Source organism: Anoplolepis gracilipes, chromosome 1 (assembly GCF_047496725.1).
Source record: "Anoplolepis gracilipes chromosome 1, ASM4749672v1, whole genome shotgun sequence".
NCBI classification, from domain to species: domain Eukaryota; kingdom Metazoa; phylum Arthropoda; class Insecta; order Hymenoptera; family Formicidae; genus Anoplolepis; species Anoplolepis gracilipes.
The window spans coordinates 10,147,923-10,164,854 of NC_132970.1; the positions used below are offsets into that span (position 1 = coordinate 10,147,923).

Sequence of the window (16,932 nt, forward strand, 5' to 3'; positions counted from 1 at the left end):
AATAAAATTAATTCTCATTTTTTTTTAAATAAGCGCAAAATATAAGTATTTTTTTAATTTTCTATTAAAATATATGTATATTAATATACATGTAAAACATGTACACACACACACACACACACACACACACACACACACACACACACACACACACACACACACACACACACATATATATATAAACATTATCATTATATAATAATAATATAGCAAATGAATAAAAAAAGATTCTAAAAGTTGTTACTTTAAATATTCTATTCTATTATTTTTTTCATCTCAATGTAACGATCCAATGTTTCAATAGGCTACGCCTATCTATGGCTGGATGATAGGGATGTTATGATGCAACAATTCCTCGAGTACAGCCGGCAATTGTCAATGGAGGAAATGGACATGGTGGCGGCCCAAGACCCTAAAAGTCCGACGAAGTCACCGCCGAAAATGGAGCAATTCCGCGAACAAATCGACCTTTACGAGGGGCTCTATCTCGAGATCGAGGAAATGGATCTGTCCAAAGTATTTTGCGGTTGGTTCAGAGTAGATCTAAAACCCTTCAGACAGTCGGTACTGAACACAGTGTGCAAGTGGTCGAGCATGTTCAAAAAACATTTGGTCGATCGTGTAACAAGCAGCCTCTCAGATTTGGGAACATTTATAAGGTATATCTGCATAAAAATATTTTATATATTTAACATCAAGATTTTATTTTATAATTATATATATATATATATATATTTATATATATATACATATATTTAACATCAAGATTTGTATGTGTAATTTATTATGTAATAATAATTTAAATATCACAAAATTTAAAATCAAATATTAAACTATTTCTTTCTCACATTTCTGGTATATATATAGAGGTTTTAATATATATTATTCATTTATATATTATATAAAGTCTGTGTATGTATAATAATTTTCTCTCATAAATATATTATCTTTATAAATATATTTTATTCAATTTTTAGATTAGCAGACGAGGGATTGTTACAACAAGTACAACCGGGTGATTACGCTGCTTTGGTCAGCGTAATGGGCTACTTATTACAAGTAAAAGAACGTCAACCAACTACGGATGAGATGTTTCATCCGTTAGAAGAGACCATTGAATTGCTCAAGTTTTATGATCAAGATATACCCGAAGAGGTAAACGTACTGCTGCAAGAATTGCCGGAGCAGTGGGCAAATACGAAAAAACTCGCTCTGATGGTGAAGCAGCAAGTTGCGCCATTACAGGCAGGTTTGTAGAATAATATGTACACGACAATATTATTAAATTGATAATATTTTAATCAATTTATCATTTTACTTGATTATAAATGTCGCTGAAAAGAAATATATGTATAATCAAGATATAATAATAAATATTAAGTATATATTTAAATATTTTTCGAAATTAATATATGCAGTAATGTATTTTGTAATATTTCTAATTATTGTAAATGCAATAATAACGTATCAAATTAGGTGAGGTATCAAGAATTCGTGGTCGAATCTCTGCATTTGATATTACAATAAATCAGTATCGAGAAGCATTTCGGCGATACACGTTCTTCAAGTACGATTGCAAGAATCCATACGAACTATTAGACGAGGCGCACAAGGAGATTCTCATGTTGGAATGCCAAATGAAGGACATACAAGAATCCGCCTCGTTGTTCGAAGTAATGGTACCCGAATTTAAACAGCTGAGACAGTGCAGGAGAGAGCTGAAAATGCTTAAGCAGCTTTGGGATTATGTAAATATAGTGCAGAGTAATATCGAGGGTTGGAAGACGACACCCTGGAGGAAAATTGACGTGGAGAATATGGACATCGAGTGCAAGAAGTTTGCAAAGGAGATACGTGGTTAGTAGCTAAGAAATTGTCTACAGTCCTGAGGGATTTTATCGAATAACACAATTTTATATCCTGAATATATTTTTATAAAATATTGTCATTTTTTTCTTGCATTAATTGCTTTTGTTTCATGCAAATTCATTTCACACGCAAATATAAATATATTTTACCTATTTACCTGCTTCTTCTTGTGGTTTTTTTTCTGAAAAAAATGATATCAAAACAATTTTAATTATTTACTCACCGGTTATATTTCGTCTAACAGCCTTGGACAAAGAAATGAGGCCATGGGACACATATATATCGCTTGAAGCGACGGTAAAGAACATGCTTACGTCATTGCGCGCCGTGGGAGAATTGCAAAACCCAGCTATTCGAGAAAGACATTGGCGACAGCTGATGAATAGTACTAAGGTATCGCTGGAAATCACAGAGCAGATGTATCCATTTTCTTACGATACAAACTCATGCAAATTAGGAGATATATTTAATGTCGTTAGCTGAAAAATACGAATTTATGTAGCTCTCTCACAAATCAGTTAATTTTTCATATTCCGATCAATGATTCAAAGTGTTACCTGATGTTCGCTTCAAATAAGATCCCCTTTCTGCGAAATTGTATATAAGAATCCCATAATACGAATCACATGTGTTATCACTATTAGGCTTAGTTGCACCGCTGTATATACGCTATCGATGTTACAGAAATTGGGCAACATGACTCCAGAAATGACCGTAAGTCTGCTGTATATACGCGCACATTTATAAATTCTCTACATTTTTATCATATTTTTAATAAAAGTAAAATTCTTTAATTTTAATAAAATCAATTCCAGCACAAAATTGATCTTTCAATGTGTATGCGTTTCTTCTTTTATAAATGCACATTGTTATGTATCAGATTAGTTTCACCTAAATGCGCACTGTTATGTATATATTGCATTTTTTTATCCGATATTTATATATCAAAATATCTAATATATAAGCATGGCTGAAATAATAGTATGCGGCACTCTGGCTGATAAAGTTTCAATTATTCACAAGACTCATATTCATAAGCTTATTTAGCGCTACATGTGTCCTTTAATGTTAGTTTTGATCTCTAAATTGTATTTTAAATACACATTTAATGATAGGATTAGATTAAGAATAGCCACACTCATTGTCAGCTAAATTACACACTCAAATAATACACCTATTTATAATTTGTCATTATTCTTTCATTATATAAGTTTTTCATTATTCATTTATTGTATAAATCATTGTACAATTTTTTTTTTTAATAAATTTGCTATAAAATACAAGACATCACATATGAATTTCATATTATTTAGCAACATCCTACGCCATTCTAGATTATTGTATGAGCTAAAGAAAACGACACGATCAACATAGTTTTATCTTTATCGTGAAAATATATTTATTTTGTTAGATAATTTTCCTATATGTAGGTTCGTTTCGTAATGGACGAATCGACGACTCTAGCCGATCTGCTCGAGCTAAATCTTCATGAATGCGAAGATGAAGTTAAAAATATCGTTGACAAAGCTGTTAAGGAAATGTCTATGGAGAAGTACATGAAAGAGTTAAATGTTACATGGTCGAAAATGGAATTCGAAAAGGAAGTTCATGCTCGGACAGGAGCTACTTTGATAAGAGCTAGCGAAGAATTGATCGAAACTCTAGAAGAAAATCAGGTTAAATGATGAAGATTCGTATTTTTGCTTAAAATATCAAATATAAAAAAAATAAAGAAACAATTATTAATTATTTAGTTATTTAACCATTTAAATCTAGTATTTTTTTAAACGTATCTTATTAAAATAAAATTTGCTGGAATATGAACTAGAAATATTATTTCTCTAGAGATTTAAAGATTAACTATTTAAGGATTAACTTTCCTTTAAATCGCAGGTGCAATTACAAAATTTGATTACTTCAAAATTTATCGCGCATTTTCTGGAAGAAGTGTCATCATGGCAGAAGAAATTGAGCATTGCCGATCAGGTGACGACAGTATGGTTCGAAGTTCAACGTACCTGGATGCATCTTGAGAGCATTTTCATGTCATCCGAAGATATCCGACGGCAGTTGCCGGTGGATGCTGAGCGATTCGATCGCATCGACACGGAATTTAAGGAGATGACGGAGGAGATGGCGAAAACGCCGAATGTCGTCGAAGCAACGAATAAGGACGGTCTTGTATCCGCTCTGGATGTTTTGCAAAAAGGGCTCGTATTATGTGAGAAGGCCTTGGCGGAATATCTAGAAACGAAACGTCTTGCTTTCCCGCGATTCTACTTCGTCTCTTCTAGCGATTTGCTAGATATACTATCAAACGGAAACCAACCGGAAATAGTGGCGAAACATTTGACAAAGTTATTCGATTCTATGGCGCGTCTGAATTTTGATGATAAGAACACTTCATTGAAACGTGTTTTAGGTAAATAATTAAATTATTAATTACGCATTCTAAATAATATACAACATTTAATTTCTTTTCAAATTCGAGGTATGTTTGCTAAAGACGGCGAGTATGTGGAATTTACAAACTGCGAGATGATTTGCGAAGGACCCGTGGAAGCCTGGTTGAATCGGCTTCAGAGCGCTATGCGCGTGTCAATTCGATATTATTTCAGCGAAGCGGTAGTGACGTACGAAGAGAAACCACGTGAACAATGGCTGTTTGATTATCCTGCACAGGTATCTCTTTGCGGAACGCAAATCTGGTGGACCACCGAAGTCAATATAGCGTTCGCGCGTTTCGAAGAAGGCTATGATAATTCTATCAAGGACTATCTGAAGAAACAGATCTCGCAGCTGAGCACTTTGATAACGTTGCTGATAGGTGAACTGACCAAGCAGGAGAGACAGAAGGTCATGACGATTTGTACGATCGATGTGCACTCAAGAGATGTCGTGACGAAACTGGTGCAATCAAAGGTCGAAAGTTCGCAAGCTTTTCAATGGCAGAGTCAGCTGCGGCATAGGTGGGACGAGAAGAAAAAGGATTGCTTCGCAAATATTTGCGACGCACAATTTAAATATTCTCACGAATACCTGGGTAATACTCCCAGGTTAGAGCTCATCGTGTTTCTTTTAATATTTATTTATTTTATCAATGCTTATGTCGAATAATAAATAATATTGTTTGTGTTTATGTACAGATTGGTCATAACGCCATTAACAGACAGATGCTACATAACTTTGACGCAATCTCTGCATCTTGTTATGGGCGGCGGTCCGGCTGGACCAGCTGGGACTGGAAAAACCGAAACCACGAAAGATTTAGGCCGAGCTCTCGGCATAATGGTCTACGTGTTCAATTGTTCCGAGCAGATGGATTACAAGTCTTGCGGTAACATATACAAGGGATTAGCGCAAACTGGCGCGTGGGGTTGTTTTGATGAATTTAACAGAATCACTGTTGAAGTGCTCTCGGTAGTCGCTGTGCAAGTAAAGTCAATACAAGATGCCATTAGAGACAAGAAGGAAACATTCAATTTTATGGGCGAGACAATAGCTCTTGAGCCAACTGTCGGCATATTCATCACTATGAATCCCGGTTATGCCGGTCGTACGGAATTGCCGGAGAACTTGAAGGCACTTTTTCGTCCCTGCGCCATGGTGGTGCCCGATTTTGAATTGATATGCGAGATTATGCTCGTAGCCGAAGGATTTCAAGACGCCAGGGTACTTGCAAGAAAGTTCATCACTTTATACACGTTGTGTAAAGAATTGTTATCCAAGCAAGATCACTATGATTGGGGATTGAGAGCAATAAAATCGGTCTTAGTAGTCGCCGGTAGTTTGAAGAGAGGCGATCCCGGTAGACCGGAAGAACAAGTATTAATGAGAGCTCTAAGAGACTTCAACATTCCTAAAGTGGTATCGGATGATTTACCAGTCTTCATGGGATTGATAGCAGATTTATTTCCAGCATTGGACGTTCCTAGAAAGAGAGATGTTGAGTTCGAGAAGATGGTTAAACAAGCGGCCGCAGATCTGAGTTTGCAACCGGAAGATGGTTTCATCCTCAAAGTCGTGCAACTCGAGGAGTTGTTAGAAGTAAGACATTCCGTCTTTATCGTAGGTATAGCTGGTTCCGGAAAGACTCAAGTTTGGAAAACACTATTTAAAACTTATCATAATTTGAAGAGAAAGCCAGTATATAACGATCTCAATCCCAAGGCGGTGACGAATGATGAACTTTTCGGTATCATCAATCCAGCAACACGAGAATGGAAAGATGGCCTCTTTTCAGTTATCATGCGAGAACAGGCTAATCTGGGCGGCGAGCATCCGAAATGGATCGTTCTGGACGGCGACATAGATCCGATGTGGATTGAGTCTTTAAATACAGTTATGGATGACAATAAAGTTCTGACGTTGGCTAGCAACGAGCGAATCGCATTAACGCCGGCCATGAGATTACTCTTTGAAATCTCAAACTTGAGAACAGCCACACCCGCCACGGTCTCACGAGCCGGTATTTTATACATAAATCCGCAGGATTTAGGATGGAATCCGTACGTGACGAGCTGGGTCGAAAAGAGGCCATTGCCGAGCGAAAAATCGAATCTGGTTATGCTCTTCGACAAATATATTCCTATTTGCCTCGAGACTTTGAGAACTAGATTCAAAAAAGTAACGCCCATAGCCGATATGGCGCATGTCGAGATGTTGTGTCATTTGCTTCATTGTCTTTTGAAACCGGAGCTGACGACCAGCAGTGATTTCTACAAAGATCACTACGAACTTTATTTCGTATTCGCCGCTGTTTGGGCCTTCGGCTCCTCCATGTTTCAAGATCAAACTATGGATTATCGAGTGGAGTTTACTAAGTGGTGGGTCAACGAATTCAAACATGTGAAATTTCCGTCACAAGGCACGGTATTCGATTATTACATTGACAATGAGACGAAGAGTTTCGTTCCCTGGACGGAGCGTCTTCCAAAGTTTGAGCTGGATACGGAGATACCTTTACAAGCTGTTTTGGTTTACACGTCAGAATCTATTAGAATAAGATATTTTCTAGATCTGTTGATGCCAGAGAAGCATCCTATAATGTTGGTCGGTACGGCTGGCTGTGGCAAGACTGTCCTGGTCGCTGAAAAGCTTTTACAGCTTTCTGAAAATTATGCAGTCTCTAACGTGCCGTTTAATTTTTACACCTCGTCCGAGATGCTGCAGAAGATCCTGGAGAAATCTTTGGAGAAGAAAGCGGGCAGGAATTATGGTCCGCCGGGAAATAAAACTCTAGTGTATTTCATTGATGACATGAATATGCCGGAAGTAGATTCGTACGGCACTGTCCAGCCTCACACGTTAATTAGACAGCACTTAGATTACGGTCATTGGTACGATCGTACAAAATTAACTTTGAAGGATATTCACAATTGTCAATATGTCAGCTGCATGAATCCGACTGCAGGATCGTTTACGATTAATCCAAGATTGCAGAGGCACTTTGCTGTATTTGCCGTTAGTTTTCCGAACGTAGACTCTTTGACAACTATATATTCTTCCATTCTGTCGCAACATTTTGCGAATATAGAGCACAGGTAATAAATTGTGGAAATAAAAGTAATAAAATTCTTGATATATCAAATACATATATAATACCTGTAATACGATAGAAATTTATTGAATAAAGTGATTTTTTGCTACTTAATAATATTAATTATAATATTAATTAATAATAATATTACTTTTAGGTTTCCTCTAAGTGTCACCGAATTATGTCCAAATATCGTGCAAGCCAGCATCCAGCTGCATCATCGCTGCAGTCAAATGTTTCTACCAACAGCCGTGAAGTTCCATTATATCTTTAATCTTCGCGAACTTTCCAATTGTTTTCAAGGTTTACTGTTCAGTGGGAATGAATGCTTGCAATCTTCGGTGGATTTAATTAGACTTTGGATGCACGAAACTCAACGTGTCTATGGAGACAAGTTAACAGATGAAAAAGATATTGAAAGTTTTTTGAAACTACAACTCGATATTCTAAAAAAAAATGTAGAGGAGGTGGACGAAGGAGCAATTTTGGAAAAGCCCAATATTTTTTGTCATTTTGCAGGTAAATTATTGTTATTTTATTTGTTAGAATTTTTGGCAAAATTAATATCTCTTTCTCTTTCTCTCTCTCTCTTTGATTTTAATGTTTCAAGATAATAAGATATATAATAAGAATATTTAAAATATTTACATTTTGTTATTAAATAAATTATATAAAAAATGTATAATTGTTAATAAAATAAAAATATAAAATTATATAATAATGTATAATTTTTTGGATATTAATAAAAAGATTACACGATATTTAGGAGGTGTCGGAGAGCCAAAATATATGGGTGTTAAAGATTGGACAACTTTACATCGGTTATTGTCTGAAGCAATGGTCAGTTATAACGATTTAGTGGCGGCTATGAATCTGGTGCTTTTCGAGGATGCCATGATGCATGTATGTCGCGTAAATAGAATTTTAGAGTCACCCCGAGGCAGTGCGCTTTTAGTGGGTGTGGGTGGTTCTGGCAAACAGAGTCTTTCACGATTAGCAGCTTTTATAAGCTCATTGGAGGTTTTCCAAATTCAACTGAAGAAAGGCTATGGCGTAACCGATTTGAAACTAGAACTCGCTGCTTTGTATTCAAAAGCAGGTTTGAAGAATATCGGTATTATGTTCTTGATGACAGACGCGCAAGTACCAAACGAGCAATTTTTAGTACTTATCAACGACATGCTTGCATCGGGAGAGGTTCCTGATTTATTTGCTGAGGACGAAATGGAAAATATAATAGCAGGTTTGTTGTGTTAAAAACAATTTTGATTACAAAAAGTTTGATTTTATTAAAATATAAAATAATCATCTATTAATACATTTCAATAAAAATATTTTAATGTCTATCAAATATATGTAGTATTTATCAAATACTAATATATCAAAATCTAAATATTTTATATTAAACAAATTAACACAGGAGTTCGTAACGAAGTGAAAGGTGCAGGAATGTTGGATACGCGTGAAAATTGTTGGAAATTCTTCATCGATCGTGTTCGCCGACAGCTGAGAATAGTATTATGTTTTTCTCCTGTCGGTTCTACATTGCGAGTCAGATCCAGAAAATTTCCGGCAATCATAAACTGCACGATGATCAACTGGTTTCATGAATGGCCTCAAGAAGCATTAATGTCTGTATCGAAAAGATTCTTACAGGAACTGGAAGAGCTGCCAGAAACTTATAGGTAAATGTTTAATTATCATAGGAGGAAAACAAGTGTAATACAAAATATATTAAGAAAGATATACATGTATTTTGACAGAGAATCAGCTGCCAAGTTTATGGCTCATGCACACACCAGCGTAAATATAGCCAGTCGTCATTATTTAAGTAGTGAACGTCGTTATAATTACACGACTCCGAAATCTTTCCTGGAACAAATAAGTTTATACACTAGGTTGTTAAAAACAAAAACCTCCGAGCTACGTGCTAGAGTGGCTAGACTGGAAAACGGCTTGGATAAATTGAGATCAACGGCTGTACAAGTGGATAAGTTGAAGGAGAAGTTGGCCGTACAAGAGATAGAATTGCAGCAGAAGAACGAGGCTGCGGATACTCTAATTGCTATAGTTGGTGTTGAGACGGAGAAAGTCCAAAAGGAAAAAGCGATAGGTTCGATACTATTAATACCGCAATAAAATATATAATTCTTTGTACACATGTATTTAGCAAAATAAATTATATTTAACCTTCAAAAAGGATTATATTTTATTTAGCGGATGAGGAAGAATCCAAAGTGGCTATAATAGCCGATGAAGTTTCGAAGAAGCAAAAAGACTGCGAGGCGGATTTAACGAAGGCCGAGCCTGCTTTGCTGGCTGCGCAAGAAGCTCTGAATACCTTGAACAAGGCAAATTTAACGGAATTAAAATCATTCGGCTCGCCTCCTGGCGCTGTAACGAACGTCACTGCTGCAGTCATGGTTCTTTTGGCACCAGCTGGCAAAGTACCTAAGGATCGAAGCTGGAAAGCTGCCAAGGTATTATTAAATCGACTGTAACAATTCGAGAGAGTTTCTCTCTCGTCGTGTTTCGTCTCAGAATGATAAATATTAAAGTTATATTTTTCATTTTTTTTTCTATAAAGATCGTGATGGCCAAAGTAGATACTTTTCTGGATGCCTTGATTAATTATGACAAAGAGAACATACATCCTGAAGTGATTAAAGCAATACAACCGTATCTCAAGGATTCTGAATTCGAGCCTGAGTTTGTAAGGTCCAAGTCAGCCGCCGCAGCGGGCTTATGCGCCTGGGTGATCAATATTATCAAGTTTTACGAAGTCTTTTGTGACGTAGAACCGAAGCGAAAGGCGCTTGCACATGCGAATGCAGAATTAGCCGCTGCTCAAGATAAACTTAGTGGTATCAAGAGAAAAGTGGCTGTAAGTGAATGATAACAAAATTTTTCTACTAGGGTAAACTCGGGTAAGATGGCTATAGTTTTTTAAAATGCAAAAAACATACTTTTATTTTTGTTATTTTTTAATAGTGTTTGGCATATTATCTTCACTGCAGCTTAAATTACGTAATATTATCGAAATTAAAAGCAAAATATTTAATAGAAATTTTATATTATCAAAATAGTACAACATAAGCATTGGCCATCTTACCCAACTTTTAAGGAAAAGATGACCATAGTGACGGAAAGATGGCTATAGTATTTATAAAAAAAAATAGTGACAACGAAACTAAAAATTATAGGTCATATAACAATTTATATATCTTTATAACATGTCTAACGTCGATTAGGATAGCTTAACTGTAATTTATTCGACGTTATACAGTTTTTAGTGGACACATGAAAAACTTTGCAGGTAGTCAAAAGTAAAAATATGATATAAGATTCACAATATCGTTATTTCGAATAATGTATGCACATAAACTATTGTAAATATCGATTATCTTTGATAATGATTAAAAAAGCGCACTATGTAGCGATTATTGAAAAAATTACAGTGACTATGGCCATCATACCCTAGTTTACCCTATTCGTTTCAATATGTTATAAAAAATTTTGCAAATGCATCTGTGTTACGTTTCATGCGTGAAATTTTTCGCCATTGTAATAATCTGAATAATTGATTTTCTCAGTCGTTGGAAGAACAGTTGGCAAAATTAACGGCAGATTTCGAGCAAGCGACGTCCGAAAAATTAAAATGTCAACAAGAAGCCGATGCTACTAATTCAACAATCGCATTAGCGAATAGATTAGTCGGTGGTCTGGCGTCTGAGAACGTTCGTTGGGCTGATTCGGTAGCCAAGTGAGATTTTAAGACGTATATCGCATCTCATTATATCATGTTAACGATTAATTAAAAACTATATAAACATTTTTAGTTTTATGCAGCAAGCATTGACGCTACCTGGCGATGTACTGCTGGTGACAGCTTTCATATCCTACGTCGGTTGTTTTACAAAACAATTCCGGCAGGATTTACTAAACAAGCAATGGTTACCTTTCATACGTAGCATTGAACCGACGGTCCCAATTACCGAAGGTCTGGATCCTCTCTCGTTGCTAACGGATGACACGCAGATCGCCAAATGGAATAACGAGGGTTTGCCGAACGATCGAATGTCGACAGAGAATGCTACAATATTGACAAACTCCGATCGTTGGCCGCTAATGATAGATCCACAGGTATATGTGCTAAAACATTATTGAAAGATAAATAATTTAAGATAAGTAATTTAATAAAAAAATGTTTACAGCTTCAGGGAATAAAATGGATTAAAGAAAAATACGGAGATGAGCTGAAAGTAATTAGATTAGGTCAACGTGGTTACTTGGATGTGATCGAATTATCCTTGACGAACGGATTTACAGTCCTATTGGAGAACATCGGAGAGACCGTAGATCCTGTTCTGGATCCTCTACTTGGCCGAAATTTAATCAAGAAGGGTCGAGCTATTAAGATCGGCGATAAAGAGGTGGAATACAATTCCATGTTCAGATTGCTACTGCATACGAAGTTGGCTAATCCTCATTACAAGCCGGAAATGCAAGCGCAAACCACGCTGATTAATTTCACGGTAACGAGGGATGGCTTGGAGGATCAATTGCTTGCGGAAGTGGTTAAGGCAGAGAGACCAGATCTGGAAGAGCTAAAGGCGGAGCTGACTAGGCAACAGAACGATTTTAAGATTACTTTAAATAGTCTTGAGGATTCACTTCTCTCACGGTATGAATTAGCTTTGTTATTAAACAATTTACTTACAAATTATTTAAAAGATTATAAAATTCATATATAAGCTACGATAAATTATATTTAAAAAATTTTTAAATTATGTAGATCCTATTTGTCATGTGAAAAAATATACCTTCTAAAAATAGTTATATATGTATGTAAATGTGACAATAATATTTTTATATACTATTGACAACATCAATTCTAATAATAATACATTTTTACTTTATGTAATTTGTAATTATTTACAATCTACAGCTACAAATATATATAATAATATTTGTTTCTTTAATGGAAAAGAAAAAGAGAACGTATTTGCCAGTATTTGAAAATATCTATAACAATTACTACGCATATATATATATATATATATATATATATATATATATATATATATATATATATATAATTGCATAATTTTAATTACTTATATTATCATTATCATAGATTATCGTCAGCTGGCAGCAATGTTCTCGAAGATACATCTCTTGTGGAAAATTTAGAGACCACAAAGCGTACTGCTGCAGAGATTGAATCAAAGGTTATAGAAGCTCGCGGTACCAGTAAACAAATTGACGCAGCTCGAGAATTATATCGACCCGCAGCAGCAAGAGCCTCATTGTTGTACTTTATTTTGAATGATCTAAATACTATTAATCCTATTTATCAATTTTCGTTAAAGGCGTTTAGCGTCGTCTTCCAAAAAGCAATTTTGAAGGCCGATCCCGCGGCCGATGTTACGGGAAGAGTGCAAAATCTAATTGAATGCATCACATATTCAGTCTTCATGTACACTAGCAGGGGGCTTTTCGAGTGCGATAAGCTAATCTTTGCCTCACAAATGGCATTCCAAATTTTATTGGCGAGAAACGAAGTTACAGCCAGCGAGCTGGACTTTCTCCTAAGATTTCCTATAACGCCACACGTTACCTCGCCCGTCGATTTTCTCACTAATACTAGCTGGGGTGGTATAAGAAGTCTCGCTACGAGGGAAGAGTTTCGGTACGTAGGATGAGAAACTGTTATCCCATTGTCGCGCTTTACTTTCTCACTGTCTTGCTCGTTTGAAGGAATCTGGATCGAGACATCGAAAGTTCCGCCAAACGTTGGAAAAAGTTCGTGGAGTGCGAATGCCCGGAGCGTGAAAAGTTTCCTCAAGAGTGGAAAAATAAAACGGCTATACAACGTCTATGCATGCTGAGAGCTCTGAGACCAGACAGGATGACGTATGCCATTGCTGCGTTTATCGAGGAAAAGCTCGGTCCAAGATACATTGAGGCGAGAACGGTGGAATTTGCAAAATCCTTTGAAGAAACTAGTCCGAGTTCTCCTATTTTCTTTATTTTATCACCCGGAGTTAATCCATTAAAGGTAATGGTGTAATATTTTTTCTTATCACTATTTTATAAATAACATTTCTTAAAGCAGAACTGTCAATAATTTTGCGTGTATATACAGGATACTATTTTATGCTGAGAGATGTTTTATAGTTTACGTAAAATTATATCAAATTAAAATATAAAATATATCTCGTCAACTATTCAATTTGTGGCTATCATATACGCCTATAACTTTTTACTCAGAATATTGTGAGAAATCCATTTACCTAAAAAAATTGGAATAATTTCATTAAAAACAGTAAAGATAATCTTTATAATCCGAAAACGTCAGGAGTAACATTTATAAAAAATTACAAAATAAGAAAAATTAAAAAATTAGTTTACATGCACTTTGTAGCAGATTCAAAGCCATGTAAATTTTTCTTATTAAATTTTTGTAACTTTAAGTTGCGAGATATTTGCTCGGATATTTATGACCAGGCATCTTGTATATGTGATATATTTAAACTTTTTAAAAATACAATTTGAGTGCACTGCAGTAAGATCAATACAATAAATATTATATTATATTAAGAAATGCATTTTATATAAAATATTAAAAACATAGATATAAAAAGATATAATAAATATAATAATATCTCGAAATATTAGGATGTTGAAGACTTGGGTCGACGCCTTGGCTTTACATCGGATAATCAAAACTTCCATAACGTGTCCCTGGGTCAAGGACAAGAAACTGTGGCGGAGCAAGCTATGGACGTAGCAGCTAAAAATGGTCACTGGGTGGTACTGCAAAATATACATTTAGTAAAAAAATGGCTTCCGCTGTTGGAGAAGAAATTGGAAATAGCCGCAGAAAGATCTCACCCCGATTACAGAATGTTTATGAGTGCAGAACCGGCTAGTACACCAGCCGGTCATATAATACCTCAAGTAAGAAAAAAATTATTATATAATATTTTAAATAGACACAAAAGTCTTACTTAATAATAATCTATTCGTAATATATATTTTACTTTTAATATATAGATACATGTTCCTTTTAATAATAATTTCTAGGGCATTCTGGAATCGTCAATAAAAATTACAAACGAACCACCTACTGGCATGCAAGCTAATTTGCATAAAGCTTTAGACAATTTTACTCAAGAAACTTTAGAAATGTGCTCTAAAGAAGCTGAGTTCAAAGCGATTTTATTCTCTTTGTGCTACTTCCACGCTGTCGTCGCGGAGCGTCGTAAATTTGGACCCCAGGGTTGGAATAAAATATATCCCTTCAATGTAGGAGATCTGAACATCAGTGTTAGTGTGCTGTACAATTATTTGGAAGCAAGTCCAAAAGTACCTTGGGAAGATTTAAGGTTAATATAATTATTAATAAAAATCAAAAATAAATGTAAAAAAATCATACAAAATTGATAAATATCGCTTTCATAATTACACATATATAAAAGTATAATTTAATTAAAAATAAAGTCTTCTCAAAGTATAGAAAAAAATTTAATAATATGTATCTTTAAAAAGGTATCTCTTCGGAGAAATTATGTACGGTGGTCATATAACAGATGACTGGGACAGAAGACTTTGCGTATCCTATCTTGAAGAATTAATGCAGCCTGACTTAATTGATGGAGAATTGCAATTGGCGCCAGGTAAACTAATACCTACGCGAATTTAACTGCTTCAATATTAAATGAGAGAATTCAATGTTTTCTGTGTTTATTGTTATCATTGTTGTTTTACATTTCAAGGTTTTTCCGCACCTCCTAATACAGATTTAATCGGTTATCATACATACATTGACGAAGCTATACCGCCGGAATCTCCGTATTTATACGGCTTACATCCGAATGCAGAGATTGGTTTTTTAACGATGACGGCTGAAAATTTATTCAAAACGGTCTTTGAAATGCAACCCCGAGACACTGGTAGCTCGGGAGGACAAACCATTACAAGAGAGGAGAAGGTTATTATATATTTGTTTAGAAATGTAATAAAATAAATATCTCTTTGGTTGTTTTATTTCGCAGGTGAAACAAGTGTTGGACGAGATAATAGAGAAATTACCCGAGGAATTTAACATGACAGAAATAATGGGAAAGGTAGAGGAACGAACACCTTACGTAATCGTGGCGTTTCAAGAATGCGAGAGAATGAATTTCTTGACGACCGAGATTAAACGATCGTTGCGTGAACTGGATTTGGGCCTGAAGGGCGAACTTACCATAACATCAGACATGGAAAATTTGGAAAACGCGCTGTTCTTCGATCAAGTTCCACCAGTATGGGCCAGCAGGGCTTATCCGTCTTTATTAGGTTTAACTGCTTGGTTCGTTGACCTTCTTCTAAGAATCAGAGAGCTGGAGACATGGTCTACGGATTTCGTTGTGTGTATATAGAGACAGAGAAAAATAATAATTCACGTTCCTAGAATAGTGCTGACGTACAAAAAAATTAATCTTATTTTAGTTACCGGCATCCGTGTGGCTTGCCGGCTTTTTTAATCCTCAATCGTTACTCACCGCCATCATGCAATCGACGGCGAGAAGACACGAGTTACCACTCGATAAAATGTGCCTCCAGTGCGACGTGACCAAGAAGAACAAGGAGGAGTTCACGTGAGTAGGAAAGATAATTAGACGGAAGTTGAAGTTTCACGATACGCGCGCTCGCGAGAGCAGAATAGTTATCAGTCGTTAACTTAATTCGTCGTACATCGAGCTGAGGAGTGACTTCCTTCCCGATTCGTTCGTGTTAGGTCGGCTCCGAGGGACGGGGCCTACGTCCACGGAATATTTATGGAAGGCGCACGATGGGATGTCCAAACAGGAATCATCGTCGACTCCAGGCCTAAGGAATTATATCCAGCGATACCCGTGATTAATGTACGCGCGATCACGCAGGACAAACAGGATTTGAGGAACATGTACGAGTGTCCGGTATACAAGACACGCATGCGAGGTCCAACATATGTATGGACGTTCAATTTGAAAACCAAAGACAAACCGGCCAAATGGACGTTGGCCGGTGTTGCTCTCCTGTTGCAAACCTAAAAAGAATAACCGTTGTTAATTTAGTAGTTAGTTAGAATAATTGCGCTTCAACAATATTACACAGCATAGTTGTACCTGATCGTAAGATACATCATTTCTAAGTCAAGTCATTTCTAAGTATTTTTACATTTAATTTTTGCTATAATGTAAAAAGATATTTTTAACTTTTTTCTGTTATATAATTTTATAAATAATTAACCGGAAAAATATTAATGAAATTAATATATAAAGGCAGTTATTTATTTTTAATAAGATCTATTTTTAATAATATATTTATAATTCACAATTATATTAATTTTAAATATTATAATTTGAAAAGAAATAGTATTTACAATTAGATTCTATAAATCCAATAATATAACAAATAATATATATAGTTATTGGCTATTAAAGTCAATATATATATTTGATTAGATTTATGTGATATTTAAATACTTTAGA

At 35.5% G+C, this 16,932-nt stretch overlaps 1 protein-coding gene across 1 annotated transcript in view; it reads left to right on the top strand.

Annotated features, from left to right (window-relative positions):
- Dhc93ab (Dynein heavy chain at 93AB) overlaps positions 1-16,719 on the top strand; it is a 30,921-nt gene extending 14,202 nt beyond the window's left edge. Inside the window, exons 12-38 of the mRNA XM_072904726.1 lie at positions 305-659; positions 978-1,249; positions 1,477-1,857; positions 2,114-2,262; positions 2,554-2,583; positions 3,300-3,545; positions 3,763-4,291; positions 4,361-4,925; positions 5,016-7,412; positions 7,566-7,927; positions 8,175-8,651; positions 8,829-9,093; positions 9,172-9,521; positions 9,626-9,888; positions 9,996-10,292; positions 11,002-11,171; positions 11,248-11,551; positions 11,623-12,092; positions 12,546-13,100; positions 13,169-13,469; positions 14,090-14,371; positions 14,498-14,799; positions 14,963-15,090; positions 15,190-15,404; positions 15,469-15,825; positions 15,908-16,056; positions 16,197-16,719. Of these exons, the coding sequence (XP_072760827.1) occupies positions 305-659; positions 978-1,249; positions 1,477-1,857; positions 2,114-2,262; positions 2,554-2,583; positions 3,300-3,545; positions 3,763-4,291; positions 4,361-4,925; positions 5,016-7,412; positions 7,566-7,927; positions 8,175-8,651; positions 8,829-9,093; positions 9,172-9,521; positions 9,626-9,888; positions 9,996-10,292; positions 11,002-11,171; positions 11,248-11,551; positions 11,623-12,092; positions 12,546-13,100; positions 13,169-13,469; positions 14,090-14,371; positions 14,498-14,799; positions 14,963-15,090; positions 15,190-15,404; positions 15,469-15,825; positions 15,908-16,056; positions 16,197-16,491 (10,466 nt within the window). The 3' untranslated portion in view covers positions 16,492-16,719. The remainder of the gene's footprint in view (positions 1-304; positions 660-977; positions 1,250-1,476; positions 1,858-2,113; positions 2,263-2,553; positions 2,584-3,299; positions 3,546-3,762; positions 4,292-4,360; positions 4,926-5,015; positions 7,413-7,565; positions 7,928-8,174; positions 8,652-8,828; positions 9,094-9,171; positions 9,522-9,625; positions 9,889-9,995; positions 10,293-11,001; positions 11,172-11,247; positions 11,552-11,622; positions 12,093-12,545; positions 13,101-13,168; positions 13,470-14,089; positions 14,372-14,497; positions 14,800-14,962; positions 15,091-15,189; positions 15,405-15,468; positions 15,826-15,907; positions 16,057-16,196) is intronic.
- The last annotated feature ends 213 nt before the right edge of the window (positions 16,720-16,932 follow it).